Source organism: Anomaloglossus baeobatrachus, chromosome 6 (assembly GCF_048569485.1).
Source record: "Anomaloglossus baeobatrachus isolate aAnoBae1 chromosome 6, aAnoBae1.hap1, whole genome shotgun sequence".
NCBI classification, from domain to species: Eukaryota; Metazoa; Chordata; class Amphibia; order Anura; family Aromobatidae; genus Anomaloglossus; species Anomaloglossus baeobatrachus.
Window position 1 is genome coordinate 366496681 of NC_134358.1, and position 18091 is coordinate 366514771.

Below are 18091 nucleotides of genomic sequence, written 5' to 3' on the forward strand. Positions count from 1 at the left end.
GCTGAACTGTCATCTGGTCATAAGTTGGCTGAGAGGAGCTCAGAAAGGCAAGTAAGCATTAAAAATGCCCATTAGAGTGGGGTGACTGACTAATTTTTTTTCTGAGTCCAAAAGGCCTGATTAAACTATCCTCTATGTAATGAGATTCTAAATCCTGTTAGCTGTATTTTCCTTTTTTTCTGCACTCTGCAGCCGTACATTACATAACTGGCTTCCTGATGGCTCACGTTCTGTGTAATATTACATCAGATTTTTAGACTTTTCCATCTTGCTGTTACAGATTCAATGTTGACATCATTTCACCAATATTTTTTTTCAACTATAACTTCTACATATTTTTTTTTTTAACCTGTATAGGGCGTTTGTTGCATTGATGAGTTTGACAAAATGGATCTAAAAGATCAGGTGGCCATTCATGAGGCTATGGAACAGCAGACCATATCAATCACAAAAGCTGGGGTGAAGGTACTGTATAAGGATTTTATTTTATTTATTTTACTTTATTTTAAAAACTCAAAGCCATTGTGTTTTAACAGAGTAATGGAACTAAATGGTTATTCTGGCAGCTTGCTGCCGCTATTTATGGTTAGATTGGCTATAAATGTTTATCCTGCTCTAACAGAGTTTATTGGGTCGGACAATGTAAGGATAACATCATCAGCGAACAAGCCTATCTTATGATGATAATTGCATGTTTTAATTCATTTTATTCGCTGATGCACTCTAATTAATTCCGCAAGTGGTTCAATGGCTGTTACGAATAGTAAGGGAGATAGGGGGCAGCCTTGTCTAGTTTCTGTTTGTTATTTTAAATGGGTCAGATAAATGATTATTTGTATATATTTTGGCAGAAGGACATATATATATATAGGGCCATAATAGTTTTTATAATTTGGTAATTAAATCCAAATTTAGCAAGAGCAGCTTTTAAATATTTCCAGTTTATTCTATTGAATGCCTTTTCTGCGTCTAGAGCCAATAACATAGAAGGTGTTTTACTATAGTTAATATGAGAAATTAGATTTAATAATCTAGTCCCATCCGAGGTTTGGTGACCTTCAACAAATCCCATCTGGTCATGACCAACAATTTTTGGCAGTATTGACTTTAATCTATTGGCAATGATTTTTGAATAGATCTTGATATCCGTATTAATAAGTGATATAGGCCTATAATTAACATATTCCAAATCTCTTTTTGGTTTCGGAATTACCGATATTAAGGCCTTGAGCATTTCCGTTGGAAAGGAGACTATCTCAGCTGCCTTGTTGTAGACCCTGACCAAATGGGGAGCCAGGACTGCAGAAAAGGCTTTAAAATACTCATTTCCGAACCCATCTGGACCTGGAGATTTTTTAATTTTTAGGCCGGAAATAGTTCTAATCCCTTCCTCTATAGTAAAGGGTGAATTAAGTATATCCAATTGTTGTTGTGTTAAGTGAGGAAGATTAATTTTGTCTAAAAAACTCAGAAATAGAGGAATTATTGGGTTGAGGTATAGACTGGTCTGGTCTTCTTTTAGATTATAGAGTTTAGAGTAAAACTCTGCAAAGATTTTAACTGTCTCCTGGATGAACTGCTAATGAGCCATCTTTTTTTCTCAACTGATGGATGCGTTTCCTAATCCTAGCCTTTTTTAATATTTTTGCCATGAGATTAGTTGGTTTATTCTGAAGAATAGAAGTTAGACTTCATGAAATGGTTGACTTTTTCATAGACTGAAAATAAAAGTGCCTTCAGATCTAATCTAAGTGATAGAATTTCTTTGTGTAGTTCTGGTGAAGGAGTTGTAAGTCTGTGTTGTACTAATTCCTTTTCTCTTATTATCACTTGAATTTTATTTTAATTTTTCTTTTTGTTGCTTCTTATGTGTAGCCGAAAGTTGAATCAAGTTTCCCCTCATTACGGCTTTATGGGCATTCCAGATTATGAAAGGACAAATCTCCTCGTTTGCATTCTCTGCAAAGTAATGTTTAGCCATATTCAGGATTTTGTTATTATGTATTGGGGAGTTAATAAGGAAGGAATTGCTTTTCCATAGGAATTTATCATTATGTAATGGGCCTAAATTAATTTTGCAATAGATTGGGGAGTGGTCTGATATTGTTCTTGGTTTTATTTCAACTTGTGTAAATTTTGAAATCGTAAAAGAATTAGTCAGAATAAGATCAATTCGGGAGTAAGTATGGTAGATATCTGAGTAATATGAGTATTCCCGAGATGAGGTATTCATACATCTAAATGTGTCCAGGAGTTCTTGTCTTTGAATCCAGTATTTTAGTGTATGTCTATTTTGTCTACGTGTAGCCGTTGAATCAAGACTTGCGTCAGGCACTAGATTCAGTACAGGAAGTGCTTGATTCCTTTTCCAAAGCCTCGTATTATAAACTGAACATGGAGAAATCCAACATACTTCCCTTTTTTCTTGGAAGATAAAACTATTAACTTAATAAAAAAAAATTCAACATTTACATGGGAAGTTAAATCAATCTCTTATTTGGGTATCAAAATTACCGACAACCTACATTCCTTAATAACAATAAATATGGAGGATCTCATCGAAGCCACTCAAAAGGCCACTAACAATTTATATAAAGAAGAAATTACGTTGCTAGGCAGACTCATGTCCTACAAAATGATGATCTTACCCAAGATTCTTTACTACTTTAGGGCTATTCCACTCACCATTCCAATAAAATTCATTAGCAAACTTCAATCAATTCTAAATGGGTTTTTTTGGAATCATAAAAAACCAAGACTTTCTAAGTCCACTCTAATGAAACGTAAAATCAGAAGCGGATATGGTTTGCCAAACCTTGAAAGCTATTATAAAACTAATATAATAAAACAAAGTATTTGTTGGCTAAATAGTGATTTTTCTCCGACATGTTTTGATCTTGAGTCTGCTTTAAACAACTATTCTTCTCTCCGTTCTCTTCTTTTAACCCATATACTTTATCCCAAACTTTCCCTGCCCTACCACCCTACTCTTGCATCTACTATTCTTGCTTGGTGGAGTTTATGTAAGATTAAAACCAAGATGTCGAAATATGATCAAATTAAAAACTTCTCTCTAAATATTTTAACATTCCTAACTGATGTGCAGGTTCCTTCCTCATGGCAAAATCTTGGCCTAAAAACAATTAGTAACATACCTGATGGAAAATATTTTATTTCCTTTTTAGATCTAAAAATAAAATCTAAGATCACAGACTTGGACTTCAAAACATTGATTTCTCTAAGGGAATCCCTTAATAAATTATTGGTTGGTAAACATCCCCTTCCAGAGATTATAAACCACCTCCTTTGTAATACGCAAAAGAAAACTATCTGGAATACCAAATATATCTATGACCTTGTAAATAATGACACTAAACACATTCTTTTAAACTACATGGCTAAATGGGGGAAAACTTTAAACAAGGATTTTACAGAAGAAAACTGGCAATTTAGCCTAAAAGCGACTTTTTTCTCTAATATTTCGGCTACACTACACGAGTCCTTCTATAAGGTCATAACAAATTGGTATTTCACTCCCTCTAAGCTACATAACATAAACCCCAAAAATACTCCACTTTGTTGGAGAAATTGTAATGAAAAAGGAACGTTTGTCCACATCTTATGGAATTGCCCAAAGATAAGACATCTCTGGAGGGAAGTATCAAATCTAATTGAGTTACAAATTCCAACATCAAATTATCGACCCAAATGGCGCTTCTTTCTATGGATATGGAAAAACTAGACCAAATGCAGATCCCGATTGTGATTCACATTTTTTTGATCACAAAACAACTTTTATTGGCCAAATGGAAAAGTGATACTGTTCCAAATATTTCTGAAGTAATCAAGATGTTATCCATGCACCATGAATTTGAAAATAAACACGTGATATACAATAACCTGTTCCAACCCTATCAAAAGAGATGGGGTACCTGGCTATCCTACATCGAGCAATTCAAACCATAAGCTGCTATAGTAGAAATTTTGAAGCTAAAAACACACAGTCCTCTGACAAATAGCCCAATCAATTTTCATCTTTCTTTCTGGCTTGCTTTCTTCCTTCCTTTCTCTTCTTTCCTTTCCCTCTTTTTTTCTTTCTTGTACATATTTCTTAAAAGAAATGATTCTCAATATTTGCAAAGAAGATATAACTAAACTAAGCTATATATATGTTGCACAGAAGTCTTTGCAAATGATTATTATGCATGGTAGTTCTCCTTCTAACCATTTTCCTAATCCCATTTCCCCTTTCTTTTCCCGGTTTCCCCAATAAAGATCTCTCCTTCCGCCTTCCCTCCCCGGCTTATCTCCTCTCAAACAAAAAACGCAAATGTTTGAACTGTTTACTAAGAAATTGTCTAATGTTTCTACATTGTTCCACTAAACTTATGTAATATATAAATGTTCAAATATGTAATAATAAAAAATATTGTAACCATAAATGTTTATCCTGGCAGGTAAAATGTTCTCAAATATGGAGAGTACCGTATGTTGTGAAGAAATAGGCTAACCTAAAAAGGAGCAATCATTGCCACTGGTTGTGTGTATAGCAGTAGTTATGCTTCCTGGTAAATGTGATTGCTCTATTATAGTATTCTGCCACGGTTACAAATCGGGGGAGTATGACTGCTTAGAACGGCTCTTTCCAAGTCAGGAAGTGCATGTTTGTACCTCGTTTCATTTTAACGCGGTCTTCAGACTAGGGGAGATTTGGAGCTTTGTAGTAGGACAATGGAGAACCCATATAAAGGGATATATCTATATATATATATATATATAATTGCCTTATTTTGTCTGTCTGACTTGCTCCAAAATGACGTCATTACAGTGACAACCGTCACTATATATATTAATCTATATATATAATCTATATCGTGCCGCCACTCACGGCTTGCGGTCAGGGATGTGGATGACAGCCGCTGCAGGTTTTACAAGCGCCTGGAGCTGATGGGGTCTGCAGCCAGATGATGTAGCCTCCCGTGAGTGAGCGAGGCCCCAGGAGCTCCGGTGAGCAGGGTAGCGGGTCCCGGAATAACACAAGCTGAGTCCAGAAATCTTTTAACTGGTTTTTAGTCATTCAGATGTTACGGTGAGCTGACCCGGGCGTTGCTGTGATGAACCAGGTAGGACCAGGGGCTCCTTCGGGCCAGTCTGTGGGTAAATTGTTAGCTTGCCTTCCTAGCACTCTGTGTTTGGATAACCCCCTGACGTGAAGTACCATGGGGGTCTATCCATGGAGTCGCTTCTGCCTTTTCTCCCCTGTGTTTGGCTCGTTTGCCGGCAGCGTGGACCAAGCAAGATGGCTCCAGGCTCTGTCCCCTTATGGGTCCCTGCATTGCTGCTGAGGCTCGGACTCTGTGTGGTTGGTGAGGTACTTGTAGTTCCCCTCACCGGCAGGTTTAGACGGTCGTTAAACTGGAGTCTGCTCTAGGGACCTGTACCCCGTACGTGCCTAGTCACCAGTAACTCCATACTGTTTCTCACCAGGTGACTGTTCTCCCCTGCTATTGATTACTACCTCGTGCAGGGTCTGACTAGTGGCCGCACGCATGTATATACCTCGTGACCGGCGCTCACCACCACTAGACTGGCTCTCTCCCCCCTTTCCTGACAACCTCTGCACTCTAGCCCCCAGCCCTTCCGCTTCACCCCTTGACAAGATTTGAAAGCCAGCCCCCTCTGGAGACTGCCCAAGGGTCCCATCTACTGGTGTGGGAGAACTGGTTGCTATGTGTCTGTGCGTACACACCTCGTTCTGGCTCTTAGGATTACCTGGAAGTACTGTCCCAGCATGATTGCAGTACTCAGTGAGGCCTGACCGGGTCCGGGGCGCCACACACGCATTGGCCGCTCGGCTCGGTCACGCCCCCCGCACACATTGGGCACATATACAACTCCCCCCCAGGACTACTCCACCTATTAGACTCCTCTCTCCCCAGGGCTACTCCTCCCATTATACTCCTCCTATTATACTCCTCAATGAGGGGTGTGCAGCATGGGGGATGAAGCACGATGGGAGGTGCGCAGCATGGGGGATGGAGCATGATGGGAGGTGCGCAGCATGGGGGGATGAAGCACGATGGGGGGTGCGCAGCATGGGGGGATGAAGCATGATAGGGGTGTGCACCATGGGGGATGGAGCACGATGGGGGTGTGCAGCATGGAGGATGGAGCACAATGGGGGTGCGCAGCATGGGGGATGGAGCACGATGGGGGTGCACATGTGACGCCCTGGACTAGCCAGGTAGTCACAGACAGGCCCTTGCACAAACACCCTAACAAGGTAACAGCAGCCAACCTAAAAACCCTGAGTCACCCCTCTCACGTCTTGACGTTCACACCAGGGGGCGGAGCCAGGCGGTTGGCCACACCCACCGAGGAGTTTGGATGAGGCGGGAAAAACAGAGGAGACCCCGTTAGGAGGGAGAAGAGTAAAGAGCAGATCTGTTAGGAGAGGAGAGTGGAGTAGTTGGAAAGGAGTAAACGTCTGTCAGGGATCTGGGTCGTAGCCCGATACCCTGTGGCCAGGAGACAGACGGTGGTTGCCACCTGCAGGAGCCAGGAAGACGGCTGGTGGAGCCATAAGGGACCGGGACAGGGTAGTGGCCCGCCGGTACCGAACCGGGGAACCAACTGGAAACCGGAGCACCAGGAGGGGTACTCAGACCCAGAACGAGGTCCAGAAGCCACTGGACCATGTTGAATTTACTGATTGAGGCCTGGACCTTAGGTCCTTTCCTGTCCCAAGACCCGAAAGACGGCAACAGCCCACCGAGGGGGATAGAAAGCCACCGCATAGGCAGAGAGATCCCACGGCCAGCACCTGCGGGCAAACTGGTTCCCCGACACACACAAAGCCAGGGAGTGGACTGCCGTCGCTGAAGCATAGGCAGTTGAAATCTACAAAACGAGGTGCAGGAGAAAGGCGGGGACCAGACGCAGCCGGCTGCGGGTACAGACCACCATCCTTTTGGTTTACCAGAGACTCCGGTGTATATGTCACAGTGAGTAAAACAGTGCCCTCGGCCCGCGCACTGCACCGCACTAACACGCCCGCACCTCGCAACCACCGGGCCCCGGGACCATCACCCCCTGCCCACGGAGGAGTCAACACCAGGCTGCAAAACACAGTTGCCGGGAGCCTAGTTAATGGCAGCGGTGGTGTCCACACTCCCCACAACTCGTGGGTGGCGTCACAAACTTAAATCCTTAAAATACCATGGCCCCGGCCGTGAACCTCCCCACTGATCACCACCCTCCTTCACGTAGCGCCAGCTTCCCTGCAGAGCGACGTGACCCCCAGGTCCGGAGGCGCTCGAGCCACCCACCAAACGAGCCCGGACCCGAGCGGCTCGGCTGCAGCCGAGCGCGGGGCGGTACACACACCTCCCCCCAAAACACACACATACATACCGCCACACACGCACCGCACAACACACCACACACACACACTGGGAACCACAAACACTGCCCTACAGACACCCATACACACAGACAACGCCACACACACAACACCCAACAAACAAACACCACGGCACATACAAATATACGCACACACCGTGCAACTCACACACACTGCACAAAACATACCCCCCCCCCAAAACACCCACACACACCCCACACACCCACACAAACCGCGCAACACACACAGCACCACACACCCAACGCTGCAGACACACAGCGCTCCACAAACAACGCAACACACAAACAACACCGCTCTCACACACCCCCACACCCAGACAACACACAGCGCCCTACACAAACACTTGGCAACTACACACAACATCTCTCTTTCTCTCTCTCTCTCTCTCTCTATCTATATATATACATATATATAAACAAAAATCCTACATTAACTACACAATAAATTCTAGAATACCCGATGCGTTAGAATTAGTGTGTGTGTGTGTATATAATATATATATATATAATATGAAGTGTATAAACATAAGTTGTCTACTAAACATGGCATTTAATAGACATTAACTTTAAAGTTTCTGGTCAGAGTGTTGTAAAGAAAGGTTTGTGTCCAGTAAAAAGATGAGTAATCCATTATTCCACCTTATTCCAATGTACTGTATGGGAATAACATCACATGCCCATTTAACAAAATGTCACATCTGGAATAGTGCGTTTCAATGTTTTTGTGGATTTTTGTAGATTTTTTTTCATATTAGCAACATACTTTTTTAAAACTTACACTTGGGAAAATGGCTAAAGATGGCTAAAGATCAGGGGAGCAGGAGATATGAAATACTAGGAGTCTGCTCCTTTAGAAAAAAAAAAAAAAAGACTGCAGTCCCTAAAGGAGAACCAACAATAAAAGTCACCAAATTTAATATTTGTAGTGTTTCCTATTTGCATATCTGGCTTGTAGTTTGTAATTATGGGGAAAAAGACATAAAAAACAAAAAAACACACAAAATACGCTATTCCTATGACAGAAGTGTTTGATGGCATGTAAAGTAATTTTTCAGGTCTTCTATAGTAACCTATAAGTGTAATGGTGAAATAATTACAATCAGAAATGTAGTATTACAGCAGGTCTGTGGGAAAAAGTATTGCTCCTTATTACTGCCTTAATACTAAAGTGTTGTGTTTCGGTTTCTTTTTTTAACTTCCCCTTTTTTGAGGATTGTCAACAAAAAGAATTTTATAGAATAAAAAGATTTTATTTAAACTTTAGAAGCACTGCCCCTGTAATGTTTCTGCTCTGTGCCTTGTATTCAGTCACCTGTGTGGCTGAGGCCACTGAGTAGCTGCAGTGTCAGGTGGATAGTGGACAGGATGTTCGTTCTTCCAGTGGAAAGATGTTCCATCAATGTATTTTTATAAAAAAAAAAAAAAATGCCCCTTTTATTTTTAAGTGGTAACTTTTTTCCCCTCCTCTTTAAAGATCATTTGTTAGCAGGGATTTGCTGTGCAATCAGAGAGCAGCATGAAGCAAGGACAGAAACCCTGCCTCCAGAGATGCATCACTTATTAAATTGTGTTGCTGTTTCTATAAAAAAAAAATATATATATATATACTAGTACTAGAAGGTGGCCCGATTCTACGCATCGGGTATTCTAGAATTTACGTATTGTGTAGTTCATGTATGATTTTTGTTATATATATATATATATATATATATATATATATATATATATATAGATGTTGTTGTGTGTAGTTACCAAGTGTTTGTGTAGGGCGCTGTACATGTTCTGGGTGTGGCGGGGGGTGAGAGCAGTGTTGTATGTGTGTTGCGTTGTTTGTGGAGCGCTGTGTGTCTGTAGCGTTGTGTGTGTGTGTGTTGTGCGGTTTGTGTGTGTGTGGTGTGTTTTGGGGGGAGGTATGTTTTGAGCAATGTGTGTGTTGTGCGGTATGTGCGTATATTTGTGTGTGCTGCGGTGTTTGTGTGTTGTTGTGTGTGCAGCGTTGTCTGTGTGTGTGGGTGTCTGTGTAGGGCGTTGTTTGTGGTTCCCAGTGTGTGTGTGTTGTGCAGTGCGCGTGTGTGTGTTGGGGGGAGGTGTGCACTTCCCATCGTGCTCCATCCCTCATGCTGCGCACCCCCCATCGTGCTCCATCCCCCATGCAGCGCGCTCCCCATCGTGCTGCATCCCCCATGCTGCGCACTCCCAAACGTGCTCCATCCACCATGCTGCGCACTCCCAAACGTGGTCCATCCGCCATGCTGCGCACTCCCAAACGTGCTCCATCCGCCATACTGCGCACTTCCCATCGTGCTGCATCCCCCATGCTGCGCACTCCCAAACGTGCTCCATCCGCCATGCTGCGCACTCCCCATCGTGCTCTATCCGCCATGCTGCGCACTCCCAAACGTGCTCCATCCCCCATGCTGCGCACCCCCCATCGTGCTCCATCCCCCATGCAGCGCACTCCCCATCGTGCTGCATCCCCCATGCTGCGCATTCCCAAACGTGCTCCATCCGCCATGCTGCGCACTCCCAAACGTGGTCCATCCGCCATGCTGCGCACTCCCAAACGTGCTCCATCCGCCATACTGCGCACTCCCCATCGTGCTGCATCCCCCATGCTGCGCACTCCCAAACGTGCTCCATCCGCCATGCTGCGCACTCCCTATCGTGCTCTATCCGCCATGCTGCACACTCCCAAACGTGCTCCATCCGCCATGCTGCGCACTCCCAAACGTGCTCCATCCGCCATGCTGCGCACTCCCAAACGTGCTCCATCCGGCCATGCTGCGCACCCCCCATCATGCTCCATCCGCCATGCTGCGCACTCCCAAACGTGCTCCACCCGCCATGCTGCGCACTCCCAAACGTGCTCCACCCGCCATGCTGCACACTCCCAAACGTGCTCCATCCGCCATGCTGCGCACTCCCAAACGTGCTCCATCCGCCATGCTGCGCACTCCCAAACGTGCTCCATCCGCCATGCTGCGCACTCCCCAACGTGCTCCATCCGCCATACTGCGCACTCCCCAACGTGCTCCATCCGCCATACTGCGCACTCCCCATCGTGCACCATCCGGCATGCTGCGCACTCCCAAACGTGCTCCATCTGCCATGCTGCGCACTCCCAAACGTGCTCCATCCGCCATTCTGCCCACTCCCAAACGTGCTCCATCCGCCATGCTGCGCACTCCCAAACGTGCTCCATCCGCCATGCTGCACACTCCCAAACGTGGTCCATCCGCCATGCTGCGCACTCCCAAACGTGGTCCATCCACCATGCTGCGCACTCCCAAACGTGCTCCATCCGCCATGCTGCGCACTCCCAAACGTGCTCTATCCGCCATGCTGCGCACTCCCAAACGTGCTCCATCCGCCATGCTGCGCACTCCCAAATGTGCTCCATCCGCCATACTGCGCACTCCCCATCGTGCTGCATGCCCCATGCTGCGCACTCCCAAACGTGCTCCATCCGCCATGCTGCGCACTCCCCATCGTGCTCTATCCGCCATGCTGTGCACCCCCCATCGTGCTCCATCCCCCATGCAGCGCACTCCCCATCGTGCTGCATCCCCCATGCTGCGCATTCCCAAACGTGGTCCATCCGCCATGCTGCGCACTCCCAAACGTGCTCCATCCGCCATGCTGCGCACTCCCCAACGTGCTCCATCCGCCATACTGCGCACTCCCAAACGTGCTCCATCCGCCATACTGCGCACTCCCCATCGTGCACCATCCGGCATGCTGCGCACTCCCAAACGTGCTCCATCCGCCATGCTGCGCACTCCCAAACGTGCTCCATCCGTCATGCTGCGCACTCCCAAACGTGCTCCATCCGCCATGCTGCGCACTCCCAAACGTGCTCCATCCGCCATGCTGCGCACTCCCAAACGTGCTCCATCCGCCATGCTGCGCACTCCCAAACGTGCTCCATCCGCCATGCTGCGCACTCCCAAACGTGCTCCATCCGCCATGCTGCGCACTCCCAAACGTGGTCCATCCGCTATGCTGCGCACTCCCAAACGTGGTCCATCCGCCATGCTGCGCACTCCCAAACGTGCTCCATCCGCCATGCTGCGCACTCCCAAACGTGCTCCATCCGCCATGCTGCGCACTCCCAAACGTGCTCCATCCGCCATGCTGCGCACTCCCAAACGTGCTCCATCCGCCATGCTGCGCACTCCCAAACGTGGTCCATCCGCCATGCTGCGCACTCCCAAACGTGCTCCATCCTCCATGCTGCGCACTCCAAAACGTGGTCCATCCGCCATGCTGCGCACTCCCAAACGTGCTCCATCCCCCATGCTGCGCACTCCCCATCATGCTCCATCCCCCATGCTGCGCACCCCCCATCGTGCTCCATCCCCCACTCTCTGCCCGCAGCATCAGCCTCTCTGCACACAGCATCAGCCTCTCTGCACACAGCATCAGCCTCTCTCCTCCCAGCATCAGCCTCTCTCCTCCCAGCATCAGCCTCTCTCCTCACAGCATCAGCCTCTCTCCTCACAGCATCAGCCTCTCTCCTCACAGCATCAGCCTCTCTCCTCACAGCATCAGCCTTTTCTGTCCCTAGCATCAGCCTCTCTCCTCCCAGCCTACCCCAGCCTCAGCCTCCCTCAGCATCAGCCTCTCTTCTCTCAGCCTCCCCTTCCCAGCCTTCCCCAGGATCAGCCTCTCTCATCCCAGCATCAGCCTCTCCTCTCTGTCCCCAGCATCAGCCTCTCTCCTCCCAGCCTTCCCCAGCATCAGCCTCTCTCCTCCCAGCCTCTCTCTCTTCCCAGCCTCCCCCAGCATCAGCCTCTCTCCTTCCAGCCTCCCCCAGCATCAGCCTCTCTCCTTCCAGCCTCCACCAGCATCAGCCTCCCTCTCCCAGCCTTCCCCAGGATCAGCCTCTCTCCTCCCAGCCTCCGTCCTCCCAGCCTTCCCCAGCATCAGCTTTCCCCTCCCAGCCTCCCTCAGCATCAGCCTTCCCGAGCATCAGCCTCTCTCCTCCCAGCCTCAGCCTCTCTCCTTCCAGCCTCCCCCAGCATCAGCCTCTCTCCTCCCAGCCTCCTTCAGCATCAGCCTTCCCCTCCCAGTCTCCCCCAGCATCAGCCTCCCACTCCCAGCCTTCCCCAAGATCAGCCTCTCTGCTCCCAGCCTCCTCCAGCACGCCATGCTCCTCTGCCGACACTCACACACACCCGATCGCATACACTCACACACACACAACCGATCGCATACACTCACACACACAACCGATCGCATACACTCACACACACAACCGATCGCATACACTCACACACAACCGATCGCATACACTCACACACACCCACCCACACCCGATCGCATACACTCACACACACCCGATCGCATACACTCACACACACCCACCCACACCCGATCGCATACACTCACACACACCCGATCGCATACACTCACACACACAGACACTGACGAAATCGCACATACGCGCTGATACTCACAACATCCGGAGATACCACATGCTTCTGGCCATGTGATCCTCCGTCAGGTCCTGGAAGGTCACAGCAGCACAGTATCGAGGCCGAGAAGCAAGCGATATCGCCGGATGCTGTGAGTGTGTGGATGCGATGTGATGTGTGTGTGAGAGTGAGTGTGATCTGATGTGTGTGTATGTGTGTGTGTGTGTGCTGTTATGTGTGTGCGTGTGGATCTTCCGCCGCTGCAGGACCTTGATGTGCTGGTAACTATGCTACCATGGTTACCAGCGCATCACGTCCCCCACTCGCACGGGAGCCCACACCAGCATACGGCGGCAAGGCCAGCAATGCGAGGGTAAGTGTCGGCTGGGTTGGCGGCGTACGCTGATGTGGGCTCCCGTTGGATGGGGGGGTTGTACAGTACTCACCTGGGAGCCGTGACCGTGTCAGTTCGGGGAATGCGCAGGGGGGAGGGGGGCAGAGCTAGCGTCCATTGCGTGAGGGGGGCGGGGCGTGGCGTGGCCGAGTTGCCAATGCCTGCAGGGTGCCGGGGCGAGAGGCCAATCTGTGGGGGGGCGGAGCCTGGGCGAGCGGCTGGCCAATCCATGTGGGGGCGCAGCCTGGGCGAGCGGCCAATCAGTGTGGGGGGCGGGGCCATGGCGAGCCCAGCGGCCAATCAGCTTTGTGTCACCGTAAGGACACAATGTCACCGGAAGGACACAATTTTGAAGCATGACAGACAGACAGACAGACAGACAGAATAAGGCAATTATATATATAGATAAGAAGAGTTTATCACTACAGGTTTCGGTGTCTCGTGCCTCCTTGTAAACTTCTAGGTAAAACCCATCACATATTAGCAGGCTTCCGTGAATGCACAGAATATGCAGACAGCTGTCAATCAGTGCTGTGGGTGGAGGTATATGTAGCGCCCCACGGGGCAGGTGTTTTAACCTACTCGTTGCCGGGCCGTCGACTGTCATTGTCACGGGTGGCATAGCCCGGATCCGTTGCCCCGAGGCATACAGAAGATGGCAGGGGAGAAATGTTGGGGGCAGTAGTGAGTTGAATGTCGTGACGACACTTGTGGTACGTGGCCAGGGAATCTGCCGCTGCTGCTGTCTGTCTTCTGGGGTGGTAGCAGCTATGGATGATATCGCTCCCCACAGGTGGAGCGAGCCCCGAGGAGAATGATAAGGTGAGTAGTAATGGCAGGCGCCGAAGCACGGAGCGGCAGTGCCAAGAATAAAGAGACAGTCTATGGCTGTGATTCCAGGTTGTTTACTCACTTTTTGTGTTGTGCCACTCACCCGGGTAATGCCGGTCGCTTACTGTGATGGACTCCATCGAACCCAAATCTCTTTAGAGATCAGTTATGTGGGTTTCTCCTTGTAAAGCCTGTCTGTGGATCACCTGTCTGTGGATCCCATAGCTTGAAGCTACAAGGGGATCCTGGGTTTCACAAGATGTATTCTTGTCCCTATATGCAGGTGCCGCGGTTCCGATATGGGGTCTGGTGTTATGCGAGGCCCCGGATCCTCTCTGGCATTGTGCTTTAGGGCGCTGTGTGGTCAGGGAAGCTTGAAACTTTCCCCGTCCAGGCAGATTCTGGAAAACCAACGTGAAGTATGATCTTCCCTAGGGTCCTGCCGCCCTGTGTGGTGTCTGTTCCTAGGGGAGCAGGTTCACTCTCCCCACGGCAATCATGTGAACTTCTTCTCCTTCCCACCAGAGCACCTGAGAAACACATCTGCTTCGTTGCTCTCCTGTTGGAGAACTCCTCTAACTGTTGTGTTGGCGCCTGACTCCCCCCTGCTGGCTGCTCCTTCTCCCTTTTAGGTCCTAATCTAGAGAGACTGGGGCCCCTGTATGAGGGCATCCTGTAAATGCCACTCTACCGGCGACCCCTTTATTATCTGACCCTAGCCCAGTCCCCAGTGGGAACAGGGCAACCTGGTGTGTATTTGAGTGTGTAATGTGGTGAAACCGGGACTGACCTCCTCAGGAACCAGGTTTAGCATTACACCCAAATTGGGTGCAATACTCTGTGGCGACTAAAGCCTCAGGGGCACCACATATACAGGGCTCAGCATTCTGAACATTGCTAGATCTTCAGAAGAGAAAGCAGTGATTGGATGGAAATGACAGCATGCAGACCAGTAAGTGACACTTTGCTGGAATCAGTCTCAGCCCCTATATAATTCTGCTCTTCAATTACATGAGAATACCCTGGTAATAGATTTCCTTTAGCATTTGCTGTTATTTTGGTTAATGTACCTCTAAATTTTATATTTTACTTTCTGCTTCTCCTGGAAATTATGCAGGGTTGTCTAATATCCATTGTGATCTGTGTTTTCTGTAAGGCCACGTTAAATGCTCGCACGTCCATCTTGGCAGCAGCAAATCCCGTAGGTGGAAGATATGAACGATCAAAGTCACTGAAGCAGAATGTAAATCTTTCAGCTCCAATAATGTCCAGATTTGACCTTTTCTTCATTCTAGTAGATGAATGCAATGAGGTATGTACTCTTCAGACGTAGCTGACATTTTTCCTAATATTCTGATTTTGAACAGATTAGGAAAGATTGGAAACATTATTTTGTGGTTTGGAATGATATGAATTAAGGCATAAGTATTTCTTGATATTTGTATTGTGTAGTGTAATATGACATGGATAACAATAGTTGTGTTTGTATTAACCCTTTTTCAGTAGGCTGTGGATACAAGTATCTAGTCTAGGCAATACCCGGTGCTTATAGGGAATCTGTCAGTAGGAACAACAATCCTAAGCCAGGCCGGTGTTATGGGGAGGACAAACTGGGCAATTGCTCAGGGCCGCCACTCTATTGGGTGCCCCCATGGTCTACAGCAGAAGCTACACTGATAATGGCATTAAAACAATATAAAAATAAAATATACAATTTTTTTTAACAACGCATTTGTAAAGGTCCAATTTATCAAAATGTAAATTAATCAGAATGCTAAATGGCATAACGAGAAAAATAAAATGCCTGATTTACTTTTTGGTCTCCCCAACATTGAATAAAATGCAATAGGAGGAGATCAAAACATCACATCGACCATCAGTGAAAACGTCAGTAAATAAGTCCTAACACAGCCCCATATCCCAAAAAAATGAAACTGTTAGGTGTATCGGAAAATGGAGAAAAAAGCAAATTATTTTTTTTTATTTTTTTTTTAACAAATTTCAGAATTTTTTTTCACCCATTTTTAAATGGAAAAAAACACAAACTATACATGCAAACTCATACTGACCTGGATAATAATTTTGTAAGGTCAATTTCACCATACAGTTAACATGGTAAACTCAAAATACCATTGTGGCATTGCACTTTTTTTTTGCAATTTTAACGCACTTGGATTTTTTTCCCCTTTTCCAGTACACTATGTGGTAGAATGAATGGTTTAATTCAAAAGTAAAACTCATCCTGTAAAAAACAAGCCGTAAAAATGCTGTGTGGGAGGAAAATAAAGTTATAACTTGGAAGTAGGTGAGGAAAAAACAAAAACTAAAAAACCCTAGAATATCGCCCTGGAGTGAAAGGGTTAAAATACTTGTAACAGCCATATAATAGCAGGAGCGCTCCTCCAGGCTTCATTTTTCGGATGTTCATGATGGGTTTACTAATAAACTAAAAAAATAATCCTATATATACAGTGTGATTAGGGTTATCATACCTGCTTAATGCTAAAAGTTGGAGACAGTTATCAGGTAAGCAGAACTTACCAGGCATATAAAGCTCAACGTTTCTACTAGTGACCACCCTAGTGACCACACAAGACAGGAAGGGTTGTCATAGGGATCTTAGAACACCAGGATGGTACTGAATAATTCAAATGTAACTTTTTGTGTAAAAATAGACTTTTGATGATCCTATAAAAATAGTCTTCTTACTAACTCTTTAGTTTATAAAACCTATTTTATTAAACATTTTTAAGTAATTCTGAATGCATGGAGTCCTTTGTTCAGAATCCCCATCTCTTGGTCAGAATGTCAGTCATTACAAGGAGCATCTCTCCCTGGAGGAGCCGTCCTGTATGTATGTATGGATGTATGTATGTATGGACTCTTTGCGGTATCTATATATATAATTGCCTTATTCTGTCTGTCTGTCTGTCTGTCTGTCTGTCTATCTGTCTGTCTGTCTGTCATGCTCCGAAATTGTGTCCTTACGGTGACACAAAGCTGATTGGCCGCTGGGCTCGCCATGGCCCCGCCCCCCCACACGGATTGGCCTCTTGCCCCGGCTCTCTGCAGGCCCCGCCCCCTCACGCAATGCACGCTCGCTGTGGCCCAACTGACACGGGGCTCCGATTCCCAGGTGAGTACACACACACACATCAGATCACACTCACTCTCACACTCACTCTCACACATCACATCCACACACTCACAACATGCTGGGATATCGCTTGCTTCTACACCGGCTCCGTCAGGATCCCGGCAGCGCCAGACATAACCTTGCGATGCTGGGATCTTAACGGAGGCAGTGAAAGCTGGTAACCATTATACACATCTGGTAACTAAGGTCCCTTAGTTACCCGATGTGTATCATAGTTACCAGTGTACACCGGCTCACACTCACACACACATCACACACACATCACATCGCATCCACACATCAAGGTCCTGCAGCTGCAGAACATACATAACATAACAGCACACACACACACACACACACAAATCAGATCACACTCACTCACATACACACATCACATCGCATCCACATACTCACAACATCCTGGGATATCGCTTGCTTCTCGGCGGCGATATTGTGCTGTGAGCTTCCAGGACCTGACGGAGGATCACATGGCCAGAAGCATGTGATATCCCCGGATGTTGTGAGTATCAGCGCGTATGTGCAATATCGTCAGTGTCTGTGTGTGTGAGTGTATGCGATCGGGTGTGTGTGTGAGTGTATGCGATCGGGTGTGTGTGTGAGTGTATGCGATCGGGTGTGTGTGTGAGTGTATGCGATCGGGTGTGTGTGTGAGTGGATGCGATCGGTTGTGTGTGTGAGTGGATGCGATCGGTTGTGTGTGTGAGTGGATGCGATCGGTTGTGTGGGTGAGTGGATGCGATCGGTTGTGTGGGTGAGTGGATGCGATCGGGTGTGGGTGAGTGTCGGCAGAGGAGCACGGCGTGCTGGAGGAGGCTGGGAGCAGAGAGGCTGATCTTGGGGAAGGCTGGGAGGGGGGGGCTGATGCTGAGG

The 18091-nt window shown here is 47.3% G+C and overlaps 1 protein-coding gene across 1 annotated transcript in view; it reads left to right on the plus strand.

Annotated features, from left to right (window-relative positions):
- The window catches only part of LOC142243927 (maternal DNA replication licensing factor mcm6), a 470818-nt gene that overhangs the window by 330254 nt on the left and 122473 nt on the right, over positions 1–18091 (plus strand). Inside the window, exons 10-11 of the mRNA XM_075316119.1 lie at positions 358–465; positions 15221–15376. Coding sequence (XP_075172234.1) covers positions 358–465; positions 15221–15376 — 264 coding nt within the window. The remainder of the gene's footprint in view (positions 1–357; positions 466–15220; positions 15377–18091) is intronic.